Source organism: Peromyscus leucopus, chromosome 7 (genome assembly GCF_004664715.2).
Source record: "Peromyscus leucopus breed LL Stock chromosome 7, UCI_PerLeu_2.1, whole genome shotgun sequence".
NCBI classification, from domain to species: domain Eukaryota; kingdom Metazoa; phylum Chordata; class Mammalia; order Rodentia; family Cricetidae; genus Peromyscus; species Peromyscus leucopus.
In genome coordinates, this window is record NC_051069.1 from 89,566,191 (window position 1) to 89,588,338 (window position 22,148).

Genomic DNA, 22,148 nt, shown 5'->3' on the forward strand with positions numbered 1-22,148 from the left:
CCTCCTGCCTCTACCTCCTGTGGGTTGCATACATGTGCTCCTGAGCCCATTTATGCAGGGCTAGGAGTTCAACCTAGGGCTTTCTGTATGACGAACAACGGACATCCAAGCCCCATTAAGATGCTTTCAATCATTCACTGGCACAGGAAGTAGGTCTCTTTCGGAGAGGTAGGACCACTGCGATAGTGAAGGGTAAGGTTTTTAGCTCTTAGCTATTGCTCTGACCTCTTGGCTTTCATCTCTATATTGGCTCTGTTTCTTATTTAATAAGACGGTTGGTTACTTCTATAGGAGGGGATGAAGGGAGGAGCTGGGAGGAGGAGAGGGATGGGAAATCAGAGCAGAATAGACTGTATTTTTTAAAATCTATTTTCAATAAAAGAAAAAAAAAGGATGCTTTCAATTGTCACTAGGAACAGAACCGCAGGGCAAGAGGAGCGCATTTGCAACTTTGGATTCTAACTGCCACACTGCCCTTGAGAACAATGTACCCAGTCACATTACATCTGGAATTGTCCCCTCATACCAAATAACTACCATTACTTTTCCCCTCAGCCTTTCTCTGCCATGGTATTTATTGCTCATCTTTTGAACATTAAAAAACAAAATCAAGCCGGGCGGTGGTGGCGCACGACTTTAATCCCAGCACTCGGGAGGCAGAGCCAGGTGGATCATTGTGAGTTCGAGGCCAGCCTGGACTACCAAGTGAGTTCCAGGAAAGGCACAAAGCTACACAGAGAAACCCTGTCTCGAAAAAAAAAAAAAAAAAAAAAACAACCAAAAAAACAAAATCAACCTATCTTAATAATCTTAACAGTTCTATCTTAACAATCAGATTTAGGATAGTTACCCACATATAATTTCAAGAGGATTTCATCTAAAAACAATTTATCACAGCCAGGTGGTAGTGGCACACACCTTTAATCCCAACAGAGCCAGGTGGATCTCTGAGTTCGAGGCCAGCCTGGTTTACAAATTGAGTTCCAGGATAGCCAGGGCTACACAGAGAAACCCTGTCTCAAAAAAAAAAAAAAAAAAAAAAAATTTTATCTGGGCATGATGATACATACCTTTAGTCCCAGCACTCAGGAGGCAGAGGCAGGCTGATCTCCGTGAGTTCCAGGCCAGCTTGGTCTACATGGTGAGTTCCAGACCAGCCAAGATGGCACAGTAAGACCCTGTCTCAAAAATTAACCTCAAAAAGTAAAATAAAGTAAAAATCATGCCGCGTGTAATAACACACACCTTTGATCCCAGCAATATTCCAGGACAGTCAGGGCTACACAGTGAAACCTTACCTCAAAAAACCCAAATAAATAAATAATAAAAATCATTTAAAATCCCCTTATAATAAAACCAGGAGACATGTTGACATGCACCTCTCAGACTGAAGCTGGAGATCAGATTTTTCCATTACCATTACAAAAAGGCCAAGAAGTGAGAAAGAAGCACAGGGCCACAGGGAGCCACTTGCCAATGAAGCAGACCACAGCAGACCCTCCCAAGGGATCCCTAGTCATAGTAAACAGCCATCAGTCTGGGTAAAGGACAGGGATCTTCTGATTATGTGAACCCATTTGCAATTCAGATCACAAGTAAAACCACAAGCACCTTCCTCAAACACTACAGATCCCGTGCCAAGCCTTCCCTCCACTCAGAGCTTATCTCCGCTCCACCAAACACCAATGAGAACTCAGATAAGGACCTAGATCTGGGTCAGGCATTAGGTTTATTGCAGATGGGAGCTGCAGGACTCTCGGGGCACCAGAAACAGGCACAGCTTTCTTACCTTAACCATGAATGTGAAGTCTGTTAGGGCAGGGGAGTAGACGGCCCCACCAGCACATGGGCCCATGATCAGAGAAATCTGAGGGATGACTCCGGATGCGGTGACATTCCTCTGCCAACACAGAAAGGCAAAGCACTTGGTTACAGAAGTACTCATCAAGTTATCTGCAGGAAGAGAGTGCCAACAATAAAACCGAGTTTTGATTTGCTTCCACGGATATCTCCATGCAGGAGGCAAAAGATCTAATCAGGAAAGTGCTTCCAAAATTATGTGTGCAATTTGTCCCCATCATGGATGGTTAATGTGTCACTTTCTGAAACAAAGAGTGATTCAAAGTGTCCACCAGGATGTGTGCTATAGGCCCCACTTCCCCTCAGGTCCAGCACCCAGTGTGCAGAGTCACCAGGGAGAAGCAGCCAGCACTCGCCCTGTGAGTAGCCCTGGCCTCTATGCTGAGCACCCAGAAGTCATGTTGGGTCCCTAGAAACAAAGCTACAAAGGCAGGTGTCTCTTAAGTGATCTTCAGTATCTCTCCTCCTCAGACAAGGCTTGTTGGTGGTGACAAGAACAAAGGTGTTATGAAGAGATAAAAGCCTCAAGTCCTAAACCATGAGCTACAATACAGCTTGTCACAACACAGAAGTCATCTCTACTCAGCAAAAATAACAGGTAAGTAGATGGACTTCTAGCTACAGCAGAACCCAGTTTGGAAAATCCCTTAAAAAACGACTATAAAACTAGAAGAAATTATCAAAAACAAGTATTCAAAACATGAACTACCTGTGAACAAAATGTTTATGCATAAAAGAAACTGCTGAGCAAACCAGGAATGGTGGCTCATGCTTTTAACCCCAGCACTTGGGAAGCTGAGGCAGGAGGATTATGTTACAAGTTCTAGGTCATTAACAGCCTGAGCTACATAGTGAGTCCAAGGCTCGTCTGAGTTACATTGAAAGACCCTGTTTCCTATCTATCCAAGAGAAATAAGGGAGGAGAAAAAGCTAAACACTAAACAAAATTAAGACACCTGAGAGTCAAGCGTTTTTAATTAAGGCTTCCCCTAGCACCATACCAGCACAGGATGATGCTTGAGGGAAAAGGAAGTAACAGGAGACAGCAACCCAAATCGTCAAGAAGCAATTGAGATCATAAAAAACCAGAAACAGTTAGCCTGTGATTAGAAACCAAATGCTGGAGGCTGGGGAGATTGCCCAGTGGGTAACTGCAAACATGAGAACCAGAGCTCAGATTTCCAGGACCCAAAGCCAGATGGAACTGCTTCAATGTCCGTGGTCCCAGCACTTCTACAGCAAGATGGGAGGCAGAGGCAGGGGGATTCCCACAAGCTCATGGGCCAGCTACCTTGAAATACACAGGAGGGAGCAATAAGACACCCTGTCTCAAAACAAGGTGGAAAGAAAGGACTAACAGCTGGGGCTGTATTCTGACCTCCACAGGTTGCCATGGAGATGTACAACTGTACAGACACACACACACAAATAAATAAAATATTGAATAAAATTATTTTCTTAATTTGGGACTAGAGCAATGGCTCAGCAGTTAAGAGCATTTGCTGAATTCAGATCATAGTATCCACATAAGGAGACTTTCAACAGCCTATAACTCCAGCTCCTGGGGATCCTCCACTGTTGTGGGATATTTGTACACTATGTGGAGATATGCTGCTGTAATTGGTGTAATAAAAAGCTGAACTGTCAATAGCTAGGCAGGAGAGGATAGGGAGGATTTCTGGGGAGAGAAAGGAAGAAAAGGAATCTAGGAATGCAGAAGATACCAGGGAGACACTGAAGAGGTCAGACATACACTACAGAGTAGAGGTAACCGAGCCTCTCTGCAGACCATAGATTAATAAAAGCAGGTTAAGTTATAAGAGCTACAGGAAGGGCTGGAGAGATGGCTCAGTGGTTAAGAGCACTGACTGCTCTTCCAGAGGTCCTGAGTTCAATTCCCAGCAACCACATGGTGGCTCACAAACACCCGTAATGAGATCTGGTGCCCTCTTCTGGCCTGCAAGGACACATGCATGCAGAACACTGTATACATAATAAATAAATCTTTAAAAAAAAAAAAAAAAAAAAAGAGCTACAGGAAGCCGGGCGGTGGTGGTGCACGCCTTTAATCCCAGCACTCGGGAGGCAGAGGCAGGCGGATCTCTGTGAGTTTGAGGCCAGCCTGGGCTACCAAGTGAGTTCCAGGAAAAAGGCGCAAAATTACACAGAGAAACCCTGTCTCAAAAAAACCAAAAAAAAAAAAAAAAAGAGCTACAGGAACAAGCCTAAGCTAATGGCCAAGCTTTCATAATTAATAAGAAGTCTGTGTCGTTGTTTGTGGGCTGGCGATCCAAAGAAAGCCTGCTACACTACCTCCACAGGCACCTGTATACATATGGCAGACTTAGACACACATAGCCTTAAAAATAATTGTTTGAAAAATAAAGAACAAATAAAGTAATAATTATAACACTGTATTTGGGCTCATAACTTCAAACACACACACACACACACACACACACACACACATAAATAAATGTAATGATTTTTTAAAAGAGATTGTGTTGAGATACTTATTACAACCTAGAAGGAATCATTGAACACTCAAAAAAAAAAAAAAAACAGTTACAGTTACAATGTAGTGGAGATTAATGTAAGCAAAATACAATGATCTACATGTAGGAAAATATTTTAAGCTAGTGTAGTACTTGGGAGATAAAAGCAAAAGGTTCAGGAGTTCTAAGCTAGCCTAGGCTACATAAGGCCATGTCAAGCCTGGGGTAGGGGGAAGGAAGAGAAACAACTATTATTTTGTATGCTTACTTATATTTTTTTTTTGTTTTTATTTTTTTGAGACAGGGTTTCTCAGTGTAGTCCTGGCTGTCCTGGAACTCACTATGTAGAGCAGGCTGGCCTCAAACTCATAAGAGATCCACCTGCCTATGAGTGTTGGGATTAAAAGTGTGCTGTGGTGATGTATTGTGTCCCCCAATATACTGTGTCCCCCAATAAAATTTAACTGAGGATCAGAGGAAAAAGCCAGCCACAATAATTAAACATAGAAGTCAGGCAATGGTAGAATACACCTTTAATCCTATCACTTGGGAAGCAGGGACCTGTCTGGATCTCTGTGAGTTCAAGGCCACATCGGGAAACAGAGCCAAGTGTGGTGACACATGCCTTTAATCCCAGCACTAACCATAGAGGTCTGGAGGTCTGTACAGACAGACAGGAAGTGACAGAGCTGGGCAGGAAGAGAAAGTGATGCAGCTGGAGAGACAGCAAATGAGATAGCAGAACAGAAAGGCATATAGGCAATGTATACAGGAAGTAGGTCTCTTTGGAGACTGAGGAGTCGGTGAGGTGAGGGTAGCTTGTGGCTTTTCCTATTCCTCTGATCTCTTTCAGGCTTTAACCCCAATTTCTGGCTGCTGTGGGATGGTCTGTATGTCAAATTACTCTGATTGGTCAATAAATAAAACACTGATTGGCCAGTGGCTAGGTAGGAAGTATAGGCGGGACTAACAGAGAGGAGAAAAAAAAGAACAGGAAGGCGGAAGGAGTCACTGCCAGCCGCCACCATGACAAGCAGCATGTGAAGATGCCAGTACGCCACGAGCCATGTGGCAAGGTATAGATTTATAGAAATGGATTAATTTAAGATATAAGAACAGTTAGCAAGAAGCCTGCCACGGCCATACAGTTTGTAAGCAATATAAGTCTCTGTGTTTACTTGATTGGGTCTGAGTGGCTGTGGAACTGGCAGGTGACAGAGATTTGTCCTGACTGTGGACCAGGCAGGAAAACTCTAGCTACATCTGGCTCTGTGTTTTTTTTATTTAATAAGACTGGTTAGTAATTCATCTACAGTGTGAGCCACCACTGCCCCGCTCTTATCTTTTAATAAAGTTTTTTTTTTTAATACAGTTTAAAAAAATTAGGCAGGCATAGTAGAGCATGCTTATAATCCCAGAATTCTGGAAGCTGAGATAGGAAGATTAGGAGTTTGAAGCCAACCTCGACAATTTAACAAGGCCTTGCTCCCCACCCTCCACCCCAAGACGAAAAGAAAGAAACATGAAGAAATTTTAAAAGTACACTAAAAAATATTCAAAATAGGAGCTTGGGATATGGTTCTCTTGGTATAAAATGGTTTGCTTTTTAGATAAATCTCACTATGTGCCCTAGACTTGCCTCAAACTCATGGCTCAAGTGATCCAACTAGCCAGAAATGACACAGACTAACCAACAGGTCACAGACCAACAGGACACAGGACACAGACCAACATGTCACAGACCACAGGTCACAGACCAACAGGTCACAGACCAACAGGACACAGGACACAGACCAACATGTCACAGACCACAGGTCACAGACCAACAAGACACAGACCACAGGTCACAGACCAACAGGACATAACAAGTATAGACAACAGAAGAGAAAGCTTTAGGAAACTGAACAAAACAACTTCAGCCACAGGACTGTTGGAAGCGACTATTTTGGAACTCTGAAGTCTAGTCCAACACTCGAAGGATCAAGAAGGAAGAAGCAGGTAAATTTCACGTGATGAGCTGCTACCTTCCCCCAGCCATAACAAATAACCATGATACGACAACCCATATACCTACTGTGGCTAGCTGGCACCAAAGGACGGACGACAAAGACCTCATCCTCAAGCCAGGGCTGTGTTTCTGTTCTGAGGTGCTGGGGTCCATCCTAAGCAGGTACTCTACCACTGTGCCACATCTCCAGCCAGGACCTGTATTTCATTGCGGACTGCTGCTTCTGAAGGCTGCAGGGCCAGCCCAGAGGCGGCCTCTCTTTAAATTCTGATGGACTCAGTTTCCCCAGGACAAGTGAAAATGGCAGGTTGTTCCCCACCCTTGCCCATTTTGAGACCTAAGAACATCTTTTCTGTTTTGTTTTTTCAAGACACAGTTTTTCTCTGTAACAGCCCTGGTAATCCTGGAACTCGCTTTGTAGACCAGGCTGGCTCTGAACTCACAGCGATCAGCCTGCCTCTGCCTCCCCAGTGTTGGGATTAAAGGCGTGCATCACCAGAATCTTGCAGGAGGCAAACTCTGGGCATGCATGAGAGGGAGTTCCTGGCTGGGTTGAAGTGGGAACCCACTTTAAATACAGGCACCCTCAGATGGGCTGGCATCCTGGGCTGAATTAAACAACACAGCAGAAGGGTGTGAGCAGCAGCTTTCATTCTCTCTGCTTCTTGACTGCAGACAGCAAGTGACAAGCCAGCACGTCCTCCTCACGACAGACCACACCCTGAAACTTTGAGCCAACAAACCCTCCCTTCCAAGGTACCTTTGTCAGGTAATCTGTCACGGCACTGAGAAAAAGCAACACCACAACCACAGAACGTGCATTTTACAAAAATAGCTTAGGAAAGTCACAGACAGATCCCACACTCAACTAGTAAAGATCAGTAGTCCCTGAAGACTGAAAGAACCCAATTTGTAAGTTACCAGAAAACTAGGCATGGTGGTTATGATGGTTAGAAAGAAAATGGGCCCCAAAGGGAGTGGCACTATTAGGATGTATAGCCTTGTTGGAGTGGGTGTGGTCTTGTTGGAGGAAGTGAGTCACTGTGGAGGTGGGCTTTGAGGTCTCATATATGCTAAAGCCATGCCCAGTAAGATAGACCATTTCCTGTTGCCTCTGAGTCAAGAATGTAAGGATTCTTGGGGTTGGGGATTTAGCTCAGTGGTAGAGTGCTTGCCTAGCAAGTGCAAGGCCCTGGGTTTGGTCTTCAACTGGGGGGGGGGGATGTAAGGACTCTCAGCTCTAGCACCATGTCTCTAGCACAATTATCATGATGATAATGGACTAATAAACCTCTGAACTATAAGTGAGCCACCCTAATTAAATGGTTTACCTTCATAAGAGTCACTGTGGTTATGGTGTCTCTTCACAGGAATTGAAACCCTAACTAGGACCATGCATGCCTATCATCCAGCACTTGGGAGGCAGAAGGTTCAAAGCCATCCTCAGCTACATAGTAAGTTCAATGCTAGCCTGAACTACATGAGACCCTGCCTCAAAGGAGAAAAAAAAAAGCATGTTGACAGACAGAATACTCTCATTTCTACTATTCAACAACAAATTACACATCATAAAACAAGTAAACAGGTGCAGCCATTCTTAGGAAAAAGTAAAGAATCTGACAGAAAACAAAGATGAGGAAACCCACACATGGAATTAGTCATAGATGCTACAGCAGCTGTCCTAAATATGTTCGATGAACTAAATAATAATAAAAAACATGGAAAAAGAATGCAAGGAAATCAGGAAAACACTGGACAAAATAAGAATAGCATGAACAGAAATTTTTAAACAAATAAGTAGAAATTCTAAAGAAAAAATGAAACACTCATTAGTTGGTTCTGTAGCAGATTTAATCACAGAAATCAATGGATCAGGAACCTGAATATAAAACCACTAAAAGTCACCCATGTTGAGAAAATGAAAACATGAACAAAGCCTGAGGGAACTGTGGGAAATCTTCAAGCATCAACACACACACCACGGGAACCCAGGAGAAACAAAAAGGATTCAGTCAAATATCTGAAGAAATATGAACCAAAACTTCTCAGATCGGATGGAGGACACAAATGTTCACATCCAAGCTCAACAAACTCCAAAGAAGGATGAACTCAAAGACATCTCCCTGAAACCCATCATAGTCAAACTATAAAGATCCAGAGCAGGAAGGAAGCAGAAAGCGGCAGGACAGCACAGCTCCCTTTGACGAGGTACACCAGTAAGGTAAACAGTCAAGCCCAGAAGGCAGCGGGACACAGTTCAAGTGTCTGAAGAAAAACCTGTCAGCCAAGAAGTCAACATCCAGCAAAGCCAAACCTCAAGGAGGAGTAAGACATTTCCAGATAACAAAGGCTGAGGAGCTCACTGGCAGCTGAGACATCATATGAGAAACACACGACGTAGTTCTTCAGTCTGAACTAAAACAACACTAGACAGCTACATGAAGCTGTGAGAAAACACGCACTGGTAAACATAACTTCCTAGGTAGAGACGAGACGGCAATGCCATGCTTCAGCTTGTGACCTAGCATTCCTGCAGTCTGTAATTATTCTGTGCATTTGTCTTTTCAATCTCTCAACATAGACAACACACACAAAAATGTGATCTGCCATGATGGAGACATACAGAAGCAGCGTGTCCTCACAGTGGTGAAGCTAACTTCCTTCATCCCAACCAGTCAAGATGTTTATTGTAATCCCCCTGCCCCAAGATAACCACTAAGAAAAAGACACTTTAAAATATGGTGAAAGAGGCTGAAGACATGGTTCAGTGCTTAAGAGAATCGGTTGCTCCTCCAAAGGACCCAAGTTCGATTCCCAGCACCCACATGACAATTTACAACCATCTGTAATTCTAGACCCAGGAGATCCAACATCCTCTTCTGGCCTCCACAGGCACTGGGTGCACACATGGTACACAAACATACATGCAGGAAAAACACCCATATGTCTAAAATAAAAATTAAAAGTTAAGGCCAGATGTTGGTGGCAGCACATGCCTTTAATCCCAGCATTTGGGAGGCAGAGGCAGGTGGATCTCTGAGGCCAGCCTGGTCTACAGAGTGAGATCCAGGACAGTGAGGGCTACACAGAAAGAGGCCTTTCTCAAATAAATACATAAACAAACAAACAAATAATGAAGGTCAAGTTTTTTAGAAAAATCAAATATGGTGAAAATTAAAGTGAACTGAAATGGCCCAACTCAACTAAACGCAAAGTGGGGGGCAGCCTACAGCTGGGCATGGCGGTTCTGCCTGGAACCTCAGCAGACACAGGAGGGTCTACAGCCAGGCAAGTGTGAACTACATAGAAAGATCTGTCTTTTAAAAAGGAGGGCAGAGGGGGGCGGGGGGTCTAGAAAGATGTCTCGGGGATAAAGGCATTCGTTGTCCAGCCTGATGACCCAACTTCCATCCCAGCACCTTTAAAGAAAGAAGGTTAAAGAGGTATAACAATTGGATTCGTTCCTAGTCAGGAACAAAAGGAGAAGAAAGGGGGGAGGGGAAGGGGAGAGAGGGGAGAGAAGAGAAGGGAGGGGAGGAAAAGATAGGGGAGGGCAGAGGAGGGCAGGAGGGGAGAGGAAAGGAGAGAAGGCAAGGGGGAGAAAGGGGAAAGAGAAGAAAAGGGAGCTATTAAGGGCTTTGCTGCGGCCACCAGGTAAGGACTACAGATAATAATAGGTCAAGGTGAAATCTCCTTTTACGATTATATTCTGGTTAATGTTCCCCGGAAATACACAATGGAGGACTCAGAGCTAAAGGAAAAAAATATCACCAATTTGCCCTCCAATGTTTCAAAATAATGTAATATGTAAATATGCATTGCTGGAGAGAATGAGCCGGTGAATGGGGACAGCACATCTGGTTAAAGACACAGGACAGAAAACTGTTTCAAGTCCTCATGAAGTCTGAAATTGCATCACAGTAAAGAGTTACCAGACATTAACAACACAGCAGGAGTAAATGGCAAGGTCCTGTGAGAACTCACAGGGGTCCTGAGCAACTCACTCAGCACCACAGATCTCAAATTCACTAAGGCTGGGCTCTTGAAACAGCGGCAACCAAGCCCCAAAGCATAAACATGTCCCAGCTGATATCCTAAAACCCAGCCAAACTCTAAAACGTGGCCTCGGAAGACCTTCCAGGCCTCACCTGTACTGGCCAAACAACCACAGAATTATTGTTCCCCCCAGAGGGTTAACCTCAGGACTCGAGAGGAAAGATTAAAAAGCATGTTTAAGACATACAAAAGTCGGGTAGATTCTCAAGAAACATATGTACACTTACAACTTCAGAGTATTTCACCCAGATGTTCTGCTGGATCATGAAGGACAGTGGCCAAGGACAGTGGCCAAGGACAGGGCATCTGTCATTCTAAAGCGGGGAGGAGAGCCCTGGGCTGACTGGAAACTGCCCATCTCTTGTCTCTATCAGACTGCTGTTCCCATCTCATAATACAGTTCATAGTCAAATAATGCAGGCATCTGAACGATGTTCTCCCAAGGGTCTCTGATTTGAAGAGATTTCTTCTTCTTTGTATTATTTAAACTTTGGATAATAATCCATAATGTTAAAACATAAAAAGAGCACTTTTTTAAAAATTGTAATTCTAGCAAACCAGTTTACTTTAACATTCCTTACCGTGTCTTTCTTGCTTCAAAAAGAGAGACAGAGAGAATGAAAGAAAGAAAAGAGAAAACATTTCCAAGTGCTTTCTCCTCATGAACGACCTTGAACTAATTATTTATCCAACAACTGGCCCTCTATCAAACAAAAAGAGCAGGCTCTGCAGCCGTCTGGCCTGTCATCCGCCCCTCATCCCACCCGCAGTGACACTGCAGAGGCCGGATGGGGCAGAGGACGATGGGGGGACAGGAACCAGAACACACTTACAGAAGTCACCCTATTAATAGGTTTCTCACCAGGAAGATGTCCGCGTAGCCGGCCAAGGACTCCACCCCCTCCTGGATTCGGGCGCCTCCGGAGTCATTCAGCCCGATCACTGGAGCCCCCACTGTCATGGCCTGGTCCATGATCTAAAATGGCATAGAAAATCTCCTGAGACATCTGCTCTGGCTACCAAAACAGCAATGACAAAACACTTTGTTGTGCCAAGGAGATGGCGTGGTCGGCGACGGTGTCACCACACTAAGAGGCCACAGCCTGTGCCCCAACAAGCCAGGCCCAGCACCCATCCTCAGTGAGCCCGTTAACGGGACCAAATGAATAGTGAAAAGCAGAAAAGGGGGTTTATCAATGTGACCATGCAGGAAAAGGCACAAAGGGATCAAGAATCCATGCCCACCAAGGCCATCTTCAGGGGTCCTGGCATGAGGAGGGTTTAAATACTTAAAGGTATACAGAACTCAACAGCCCCATAAGGTGTGGTCCCTGACCCAATTTAGCTCCTGGCCCTCCTACAAGGTCATCTGACAGGTTGTGACTCTTTCTCCAGGGGACAAGTTGCTCTTCTGGATGTCTAGGGCAGGAGATCCCTGGAGAAGTTTTCACTTCTTGGAGTCCCATAGCTGAAGAGGGAAGCATAGGTGTCTCTTTAGAGTAGTGGTTCTCAACCTTCCAAATGCTGTGACCCTTTAATATGGTTCTTCAGGTTGTGCTGACTCCTAACCATAAAATCATTTCTTGCTTCTTCATTTTGCTACCGTTATGAATCATAATGTAAATACCTGATATGCAGGATATCTGATATGTGACCCCCAAAGGAGTCGTGACCCACAGGTTGAGAACTGCTGCTTTAGAACATTCACCCCAGTCAGGCAGGCCAGTCACAAAATCACTTAGCACACAAAGTAACATGGTGAGACCCATGTTAGATCCCCAAGAATCAGCTCCTAAAAGTTGTGCTGTACCCACACACACAGGCCAACACATCTCACACTCATTCTGTGTGTGTGTGTGTGTCTGTGTCTTCTGGAAAACGTTTTCCCTGTGGATACCTTGTGAGAGACGAAGGACCAGGCACCTAACAAAAGCCACAGGCTTTGCATGGTTAGGGCTCAGAGCACCATGCCTGGGCTACGACTCTCTTCACTTTTATTCCCAGTGATTCCTCCGAAACAACGGAGGCAGACAGAATGGAAGGAGGTTTGTTTATGCAAGTGACATTGGCCCCATCATAACCTGAGGCCAGTACGCTGCGGCAGATTTTCCTCCTGGGCCTGACAGCTTCATAGCACGTTTGCTTCCACCATCTAGAATTTTCCAAACACCAACTACACTGGTATTACTCCTCAGATCATCTCAATCTAGCAAGGTTGTGTCAGGTGAGTTTTTCTCATTTGATTGGCATTTGGGGTTCTGTTTGTGTCCATGTTTATTCATCAGCAGAATTAGGAATTGACTCCAAAGCCTGCTCACATTAGGCAAGCAATCTATCACAGACCTCTAAACTCAGTCCTCTAGAGTGTTTTTAAAACACCTTCATGCAGGGGCTTAAAAGACAGCTCAGTGCTTAAGATCATTCACTCTTGCAAAAGACCCTGATTCAGTTCCTAGCATCCACATGGTGGCTCACAACCATCTGTAACTCCAGTTCTAAAGGATGAAACACCTTCTTCTGGCCTCTGCAGGAACCAGGCACATACAGTACAAAGGCACACATACAGGCAAACATTTATGCACATAAAATAAAATTAATATTTTTTAAAAAGATACTATCATACAAGCTTTGTCCTACTCCTTACATTTTAACACCTGGACTCTGCCTAGATCTGAAATTCTATTCTTGGGATTCACAGAATCTCAAGGTGGCTGTGAACAGATAGGTGGTTGTGGCAGTTTGAATGTAACTGGCCCCCATAATCTCATAGGAAGTGACACTATTAGGAGGTGTGTCATTGTTGGAGTGGGTATGGCCTTGTTGGAGGAAGAGTGTCACTGTGGGGGTGGGCCTTGAGGTTTCCTATGCTTGGAATACTGCCCACTAAGTCAGTCAACTTCCTGTTGCCTGCAAGATGTAGGACTCTCAGCTACTCCTCCAGCGCCATGTCTGCCTGCATGCCACCATGCTCCCTGCCACGATGACAATGGACTGAACCTCTGAAATGGTAAGCTGCCATTCCTTTATAAAAGTTGCTGTGGTCATGGTGTCTCTTCACAGCAATAAAAAACCCTAAGACAGTGGTCTCTGAACTTGAGTTGGAAAAAGTTTACATTTTCACTTGTATTAGCTCTAGACAATGTCCAACTTTCCTTCACTTATGAACACACACATGTGCCTCTGCCGTTAGTAGAAACCAGAAGCTTCTGTCACATTAAAGTTGCTGAGATCCAGGAATATGTTTACTCAAGCCTCCTTTAAATTACACTAGTTATAAGATTCACTAATAAATCTTATTATTTAATGCATTAATAAGAACATATATTAATGAGTCAGGCATAGTGGCACACACCTCTTAATCCCAGAACTTGGGATGCAGAGGCAGGTGGATTTCTGAGTGGCAGGTGGATCTCTGATTTGAGGCCAGCCTGGTCTACAGAACGAGTTCCAGGACAGCCAGGACTTCATAGAGAAACCTTGTCTCAAAAAATAACAATAGTAGTAAGTACATATATTACAATATTCTTTTGAATGCTTTCAATCCTCACAGGCCAGAGGAGAATGTCCTTCCCTATCACCCTCAATCTTATTTTTTGAGACAGGATCTCTCCGTGAACCCAAAGCTTGCTGTTCTGATTAGGCCCACTGGTCAGCAAGCTGCCAAGAATCTGCCTATTCCCCCAAAGCTGGGATTACAGGCATATGTGGTCATGCTCGGCTTTTATGCGAGTGCTGGGGATTTGAACTCAGGTCCTTTTGTTTTCTCACCAGGTACTCATACCCACTGAGCCATCTCTCCAGCCCTCAAGCCTTGTAATCGCAGATGCTATTTTCTGCATGGAGAAATGTGAGGGTTGCCAATAGGATGGGTTCACACATATAATCCCAGCACTTGGTAGGGGAAGGTGGGGGAGCAGAAGCTAAGGAAAGATGGGCAGGGAGAGGAGAAGAAGAAAACAGAACAAGTGTGGGTAGAGACTTGACCAGGGCCAAGGAGATAGTACAGAAGTATTTAAGAAATGAACTAAGACTCCTGTCTAGTCAGTACCGCACCTTGTACAAATGTACAATTCCTCAAACCCAGCCCAATTCATTGCACCCCTAGAATACTCAGTGTGTACCACATAAACTGACGGAAGCACTGGCTTTATTTTCAATATCAAACACTTACTTTGCAGATCTTTCGAGCATGTGCTCCTGACAAACTGCCTCCAAAAACCGTAAAATCCTGAAAAGAAAAACAATAAAACCAGCAAGTAAAATATAATGACTAGGCAGAGCTGAAGACCCAGGAGGAAGAAATGGGAAACTCACCATTGTTAAAGGCATTTCAGACATTGAGAAAAACAGAAAAAACTCTAACTCATAGATTATTCCCTAGGATAGTTAATATCTTAGAGTTTATGTAAGATCGGGAGCAAAAGACTTAGTCTTTGCTCTACAAAAATGACTCCAAGCTCTGAGGCAATAACTCAAGCAGGATTAACCCTGTTTTCAGATTCCACCAGTGTCAAACACTGCAGACCGAGTCCCTGCCCACCCCATCCCTGTGCCTGATAGCGTCACACTAGGGGCATCCTGTAAGCATGAAGACAAGAGCAGCAGGCTAGCTGAGGGGAACTGGAAGCGCAAGGTACCACATGAGGGGAGGAAGGAACTGGAAACACACACCTGCAGAGGGAGCAACCAAGGAGGAACCAAGGAAAAAGTGGGGGCATTAAACAGGAGTAAGCTTGCATTATAGGAACTCAAACAGCGCCCCTGCACCTTGAGAGGAGAAAGGCTATTCCCCTAAAGAAACTGGAATATCCAGACTCAGGCCACTGGCCTGAAAGAAGGCAAAGGTGAGGATGAAACCCAGAGATTAGAAGCCTGAGTACTGAACGAGCCCTGTCAGCTCCTCCCCTCTCCATGGAGCTTGCTGTCAGCCAATGACCAAGGGAAGGATACTTTTCTGGAAAAACTGAAACACTCCAGAAAAACTGCCTGTGTTAGGATCCTGGAGAGCAGAATGAAAACCCTGGCTCACTACACCCCAAGTCCAGCATCAGCCTCTTTCAAACGCCCATCTTCCCTGCTCATTTCCACACACTGGAAAGACTCCTCTTTGTGAGTCCAGAGCATTTGCCTGGAGCCTTTCTTACCTGGTCTGTGGCCACCTGTTCTGACCCATGCTACCTATAAATTGGCATCTTCAGAATGAGAGCCCAGTCTTCATCATCGCCATCTCTTCCTCACCCCCACTTACTCCATGAGCAGAGAAGGCACTCAAAAATACGATGAATTGGAATTTCTGCACTGGCTTTAAGTAGTCAGACATCATGGCCAGAAAACACAGTAGCATTCTTTGTTCTATCGTTTCTATGTTACCTTCTTTATTAATTTTTGTCCTGCTAGTTCATAAAAATTGGGGGAAAAAGTGATCTTCAACATTTGGCAGACCCAATAGTAGAAAAACCTATTATGAAATAGCACACAAAATGTCCTGTTTCTATTGCTGCTCTAACACATTAACTCAAATCATGGGCTTAAGACAGCACACTTTTATTATCTCACATTCTGTGGTGCAGAAGTTCCCTCTCAGGGGCCTCACTGGACTACAGCCAAGGTCAACAGGTCTGTGACCTCTCAGGCTTCAAGGGCAGCCTGTGTGCCTTCCCTAAGCTTCTAGAGATGGCTCCCATTCCTCTTCTCATAGAATTCATCTGTTTTCAAAGCCTGACACAGCAGGTGGAGTCCTCCTCACACTGCATCATTCTCGACTTTCTTCTGGTTTTTGTTTTGTTTTGTTTTTTGTTTGTCTGTTTTTGATACAAGGTTTCTCTGTATAACAGCTCTGGCTGTCCTAGAACTCATTTTGTAGACCAGGCTGGTCTTGAACTCACAGAGATCCTTCAGCATCTGCCTCCCAAGTGCTGGGATTAAAGGTGTGTGCCACCACCACCCAGCTTTTCTATTCCACTTTCTAAGGACCCTTGTGATTACATTAGGCCACCTGGGTAACCCAGGCCATACTATCCTAAGGTCACTTGATCAGAACCTTGATTCTTCTCTACCTTATCAGGTAATACATAGCTTCTGGAGATTAAGATTTGGACATTCAGGGCTGGAGAGATGGCACAGCAGTTAAGAAAACTGGCTACTCTTCCAGAGGACCCAGGTTTGATTCCCAGCACCAACCTGGTGCTTATAACCATCTGTAACTCCAGTTCCAGGGAATTCTGATGCCCTCTTCTGGCCTCCTTAGACACCAGGGATACACATGGTGCAGAGACATATTTGCAGGCAAAACAACCACACACATAAAATAGCAATCTTTTAAAAAGCAATTTGGATATGACATAGGTTTATTCTGCCCACAAGGTCCACCTTAGGGCTCAGTGTACACCAACTATATCTCTCTTGATGGAACTTCACAAATTTGGATACTTTAAAAAAAATCCCAGAGCTCAGGGACTCCTGCTTTTTTTTTTTTTAAAAAAAGATTTATTATATATACAGTGTTCTGCCTACATGTATGCCTGCAGGCCAGAAGAGGGCACCAGATCTCATTACAGATGGTTGTGAGCCACCATGTGGGTGCTGGGAATTGAACTCAGATCCTCTGAAGAGCAGCCATTGCTCTTAACCACTGAACCATCTCTCCAGCCCTAACTTGTGATTTTAAGAATCAATTTCTTCCATTCAGGTTGCACCTGGATCCTCCATACAGCCCCAAATTATAAGCAAGATTTCATTCCCCCAAATTGTTTTCTATCGCATATTTTGTTCCTGGTTCTACCTTCAGGAAAGCCTCATGTACTGGAGTTAGGACATACCTGACTGAAGACATAAACCAATCTTCCATTGATTCGGCCCCGTCCAGTGACCACACTATCTCCAGGAAACTACCAGGGAAATGAAAAAATAAAGGTCAAAAAACCCAAATACTTCTTTGTTGTTGTTTTGTTTATTTTTTGAGACAGGGTTTCTCTGTGTAGCTCTGGCTGTCCAGGGAACTTGCTCTGTAGACGAGGGTGGCCTCACAGAGATCTGCCTGCCTCTGCCTCTCAAGTGCTGGGATTAAAAGGTGAACACCATCGCCACCCAGCCTGAATGCTTCTTTATAGTGAAGTTGGCATCATGCCTTAATGGAAAACAAACAAAACACCAAATTTTCTAAGGTTTGGATTGAGGAAAGTTCAAAATAAAAACCAAAGTGGGATTTAATCCCCAGCACACCAAAATGAATAAATAAAAATTTTAAAAGAAAGGTAATATAACTATGAGGTTCCCAGGGCCACCACTGCCACTTCTTCTCAGAGGAACACACAAGAAACATAGCAGAGTTGGACAGAGTGGCACATGCCTGGAGAAAAAAGCTATATGGACTCTTTGCTCTGGTGGAAAGGCCAGCAAGCCACAGGAAGTGTTCACACCACCACTGGAACAAATACAGATACCTTATTCTTATCAGCATCCATTCCAAAGTCGGCACATCTGTGTTCCACAAACATGTCACTCTCCAAGAAGCTGCCAGGGTCCAGCAGGAGACTGATCCGCTCCCTGGCAGTTAGCTTTCCCTACAACAAAAGATCAGTCGGTGATGTCATCACAGACCAAGTTAAGGCAGGTGTGTTAGCAGGAAGGCCGGGGTCACAATGCCTCTTTACCCCAATGTGAAAGGCTCCATTCTGTCCGTCCTGCCCGAAGTGGACGGGTGAGAGTAATAGACTTTGTTCCGGCCAGGAAAGCAAGGTAGACAGGGTACTCGGGAGCTGCCTGCCTGTGGAAGGTAAATCAAACGGAGGGGGACAGGTGGGGACAAGTGGGGGTAAAGAAAGCCTGCCCCTGGATTGCAGTGGGATCTGGAGAAGGAGGAGGAGGAGGAGGAGGAGGAGGAAGGAGGAGGAAACAGGCACACTTCAACCAGACACAACCCCTCCCTCCAGCTCTCAGCCTCTACCCCAAGGCACCATTGGGTTCTCCTCTACCTTCACAAGGACTTTCTCTTCCTCTAGCCTAAATGGGAATCCCAGCTTAAAGACGCCATAGCAGGGAGCGGCTGAGTAAAGGGGGAGGGGGCAAAGAGTGCTGGGGGAGTTTGTTTGAAGGGAGAGTTTCTCGGGTTGAAGGGCATTTGTTTTAAAGACAGAAAGAAAATAAAATGGCTGGAGAGACAGTTCAGTTAGTAGAGAGCTTGCTTAACATGTGCAAAAGTCCTAGGTTCAATTCCCAGTACCACACAGACTGCATACAGTACTGAATGCCTATAATCCCAGAGCTTGGGGAGGTAGCAGAAGGATCAGAAGTTCAAGGTCATTGTTGGCTGCATAGAAAATTCAAGGCCAACTGGGGCTGTATGAGATCCTATCTCGGAATTTAATACTCTTACAGATGAAGCTGAAGCCCTCATGTACCAAGAGGCTCCACTTTTCAGGCACCCAAAACCTCAACTCTCGATAAAGTCCTTAGCCCATTGTGCCAAGAATGTATACATTTACTGTGTATACATATATACACAGTAAACAAACAAACAAAACCCTTAAAATTAGTTATTTTAGGAAAGCAGTGAAAGCCAGTAAGTTTGTGGAAAACAAATTTACTTTGGGGGAAAGCAACTTAAAACTGTGGATACATATAGTGATCGATTTTAAAATATTCATACTTCCTGGTCCACTTCTAGGAAATCTGTCTTATGGAACTAATAAAAAACTTGCTTAATTAAGCACAAATTGGGCTCCCAACTAAATTAGCTCTGACAGCCAAAAACGGCTCTCCAGACCTTTCTCTAAGAGAATCAGGAGGGAGGGACCGGGCCAATGCTCTTGGGAGGGATTGAGCAACAAGCCCTGAGAGAGGTGACAGGCTTTCCCAGGATATTTACTGGTCCTTCACCAGGACCCCAAGGGAGTGAGGGAGAGTATTGCTCGCCAGGAACCTTTCAACTACATTTACATTCCTAAGTGTCAAATCCTTAGGCCTTTTTCAAATGGTAACTCAGGACATCTGAATCAACATTTGACCAAGATTTACGACACACACACACACACACACACACACACACACACACACACACACCCGCCCTTGACTCAGGAGGCAGAGGCAGGTAGATCTATGGAGGCCAGCCTGGTTTACAAAGCAAATTCCAGGACAGCCAGAGCTGTTGTTACACACCAAAACCCTGTCTTGAAAAACCAAAACCAATCCCCTGCGCCCCTAAAAAAAAAAAAAAAAAAAAAAAAAAAAATCTTTTGCCACACTTGAGTAGGACTTGTGTGCTCTTCACATGGAGCATTTTCCTTAGGCACCTTCCTGCTAACTCACCCAGCTCTCAGGTCTGGAATCACGCATGAGTCAAGGCCACACTGAGCAAGTCCGGCTTCAAGTCTAGGGTCACCTCTCCCAGCTTGATTCTTCTGCTGCTAAACGGCCTCCCCAGCTTATCTCTGAAGCTGTGATTCTCGCCTGAAAATCCAGGCAGTGTGTCAGTGCCTCGGCTGCCCACTCTAGCCAAACTGCAGAGTAGTTTGTGAGTTTATAAAAGTCCATCTGCCTCCTACCCAGTAGATCAACACAAGCCGAAACTCTTAAGAGGCCGACTTGACTTCCTCAGGCACAGGTGTCACCAGGTCCTTGCACGCACGGAGATCATGACCACCACCACGACCACCACCACCACTCCAGGTTAATGTGAATGTAACCAAGCTATTTCTAATACTACGCGCCTCGGTTTTATTGCTTTCCATCGTTGAAGGAAAAAAAAAAAAGCCACAACTCTTTCAGACAGCACGAGAATAACCGGGTCTAAAATTGAGAGCCTATTGCCGATTAATGAAGCCATTTTATTCTAACAAGGCATTATTCTGTTTAAGATGATTTCTAGAGCCTAACTTTCCCAAAAGTTCATAGCTGCTCAGGTGGAGCGCTGCTGGAGAGCAGTCGGATCCAGCCAGCCAGTCAATCCATGCCCACCACCACTTGGGGACGTTGCTAAGCACACAGATGCTCATCCTCCTCCACTGACGCCCGCGGGAGCCCTGGGTTCTCCAGGTGAAAGTTCTCGCCGCGCCCCTCCCAGGCACCGCACCTATTGGCTGGGAGGCCATGGGCGCCGCGAGCCCGGCGCACCGTGATAGGTCGCGGGCGGAGGGGCGGGACGCGCTGGCGCCCTGGACTCACTTTCTTGTGCTGCGCGTCTATGCGGCGCTGGCCTCCGCCCAGCAACGCGGTATGGCGCTTGTTGTCGATGCGCTCGTTTACTGAAACCGGCTGGCTGCAGAGGCCGCGGATCCGGGGCGGACGCCGCAATGGAGACCCCTGAGCCTCGCTCCAACCGCCACCGCCCGAATCGCCGCCGCCATTTTTACTCTGCCCGCGTGCCACACGGCCCAGCGCACCCGAGGGCGCATGCGCGGAAACCGCCAAAGCGGGTCTGCGCCTGCGCGTTATCGATGAGACCAATGCTCCTGGCAGCCTCTGGCGTTGTCTTCCGGGCCCAAGGAGGTCCGGCAGGGCTGTACCGGGAAATACCTGCCTCTCAGATCTGTGCCCGTGTGACTGCACAGGACAAGGACTTAATCCCTTGCTCTGCATTAGCCATCTAGACTCCAGGCTTTGTCGACCCACTCCCCCCCAGAATGAATAGGTAATAAGCTTTAACCAATTTTTACCAAATGCTGTGCAGATTTTGCTTTTACAACTTACTCATGCAATAATTTATATCCAGATTTCACACGCACAGAAGTAGGTTTGATATGGAGCCAAGACTGAAATGTTTTGTGAACTAGATATTGGGCTCCAGAGTCTTATGAGAATCTCTTAAAAGGGAGGGGAGCTGGAGAGCTGTTCAGCTCAGTGGTTAAAGTCCTTGCCAATACGAGTATGAGGACCAGAGATGGGGTCCCCAAACTCCGTACAGCCAGAGAAATGAGTGTCTGTAAGAGGTTGCTTAGGTGAGATGAGAGACGGAGATAGAGATAAGAGAATCACAGAAAGCTCACAGACCAGCCAGCCTGGCGTAGGCAGCAGCAAACGAAACGCAATCCTCACACAAAGAAAGTGACCCTCTACGCCCCAGGTTGTCCTGTGACCTCCACATATGCACACCCAAACTCTGACACACACACACACACACACAAGTTTTTTGGTATCTTTTAAGTTCGTGACACTTGACACAGGATGGAGATGTAAACCTTTTCAGGGACCGTTGCTTTAGGTGTGAGGACCACTGGTCGATAGGGGAGAGAGGTTGGCCTCGACTCTCAATAGGACTCTTAATACGACAAGAACAAGATTTATTGAGTTGGGGGTTCAATGGATGGAAAATTAAGAGGAAACAGCAAGGGTAAGGGACAATCGGACAAACTTAAGGTGTGCTTTGCTAAAGGCAAGCCAGGGTGCTCAGATGTCACTTGGGCGACAGTGGAGGAGGAACCTTCAAATATTGAGGGTGGTCACTTATCAAGGGTGGAGGATTCTGGCTTGGCCGACTTAGGATTTTTAGTAAAGCTACACTCTGTAAGATAGGACCTGGGACAGAGGTCAGTTCTATTCAAGGGGAGCTCAGTAGAGCCTGACCAAAGCTTGGCCAAGGAGAGAGAGAACCTTGTCAACACAGCAGCTGTGGCTTGGGAGCTAGTAGGGAAAGTAAACTGCAAATGCTCAGACTCTGCCCCAGACCTACTGAATCAGAAAATGGGGGCAGGGCTGCTGCCCTTCCTTAGAAAATGACCTTCGGTTAGTTCAGA

The 22,148-nt window shown here is 45.4% G+C and overlaps 1 protein-coding gene across 1 annotated transcript in view; it reads right to left on the bottom strand.

Moving 5' to 3' along the window:
- Positions 1-20,777, bottom strand: part of Pccb (propionyl-CoA carboxylase subunit beta) — a 72,260-nt gene extending 51,483 nt beyond the window's left edge. The window contains 7 exon segments of the mRNA XM_028869948.2: positions 1,790-1,900; positions 11,282-11,395; positions 14,591-14,647; positions 17,238-17,306; positions 17,862-17,981; positions 20,581-20,696; positions 20,699-20,777. Of these exon segments, the coding sequence (XP_028725781.1) occupies positions 1,790-1,900; positions 11,282-11,395; positions 14,591-14,647; positions 17,238-17,306; positions 17,862-17,981; positions 20,581-20,696; positions 20,699-20,762 (651 nt within the window). The 5' untranslated portion in view covers positions 20,763-20,777.
- Between the last annotated feature and the right edge of the window lie 1,371 nt (positions 20,778-22,148).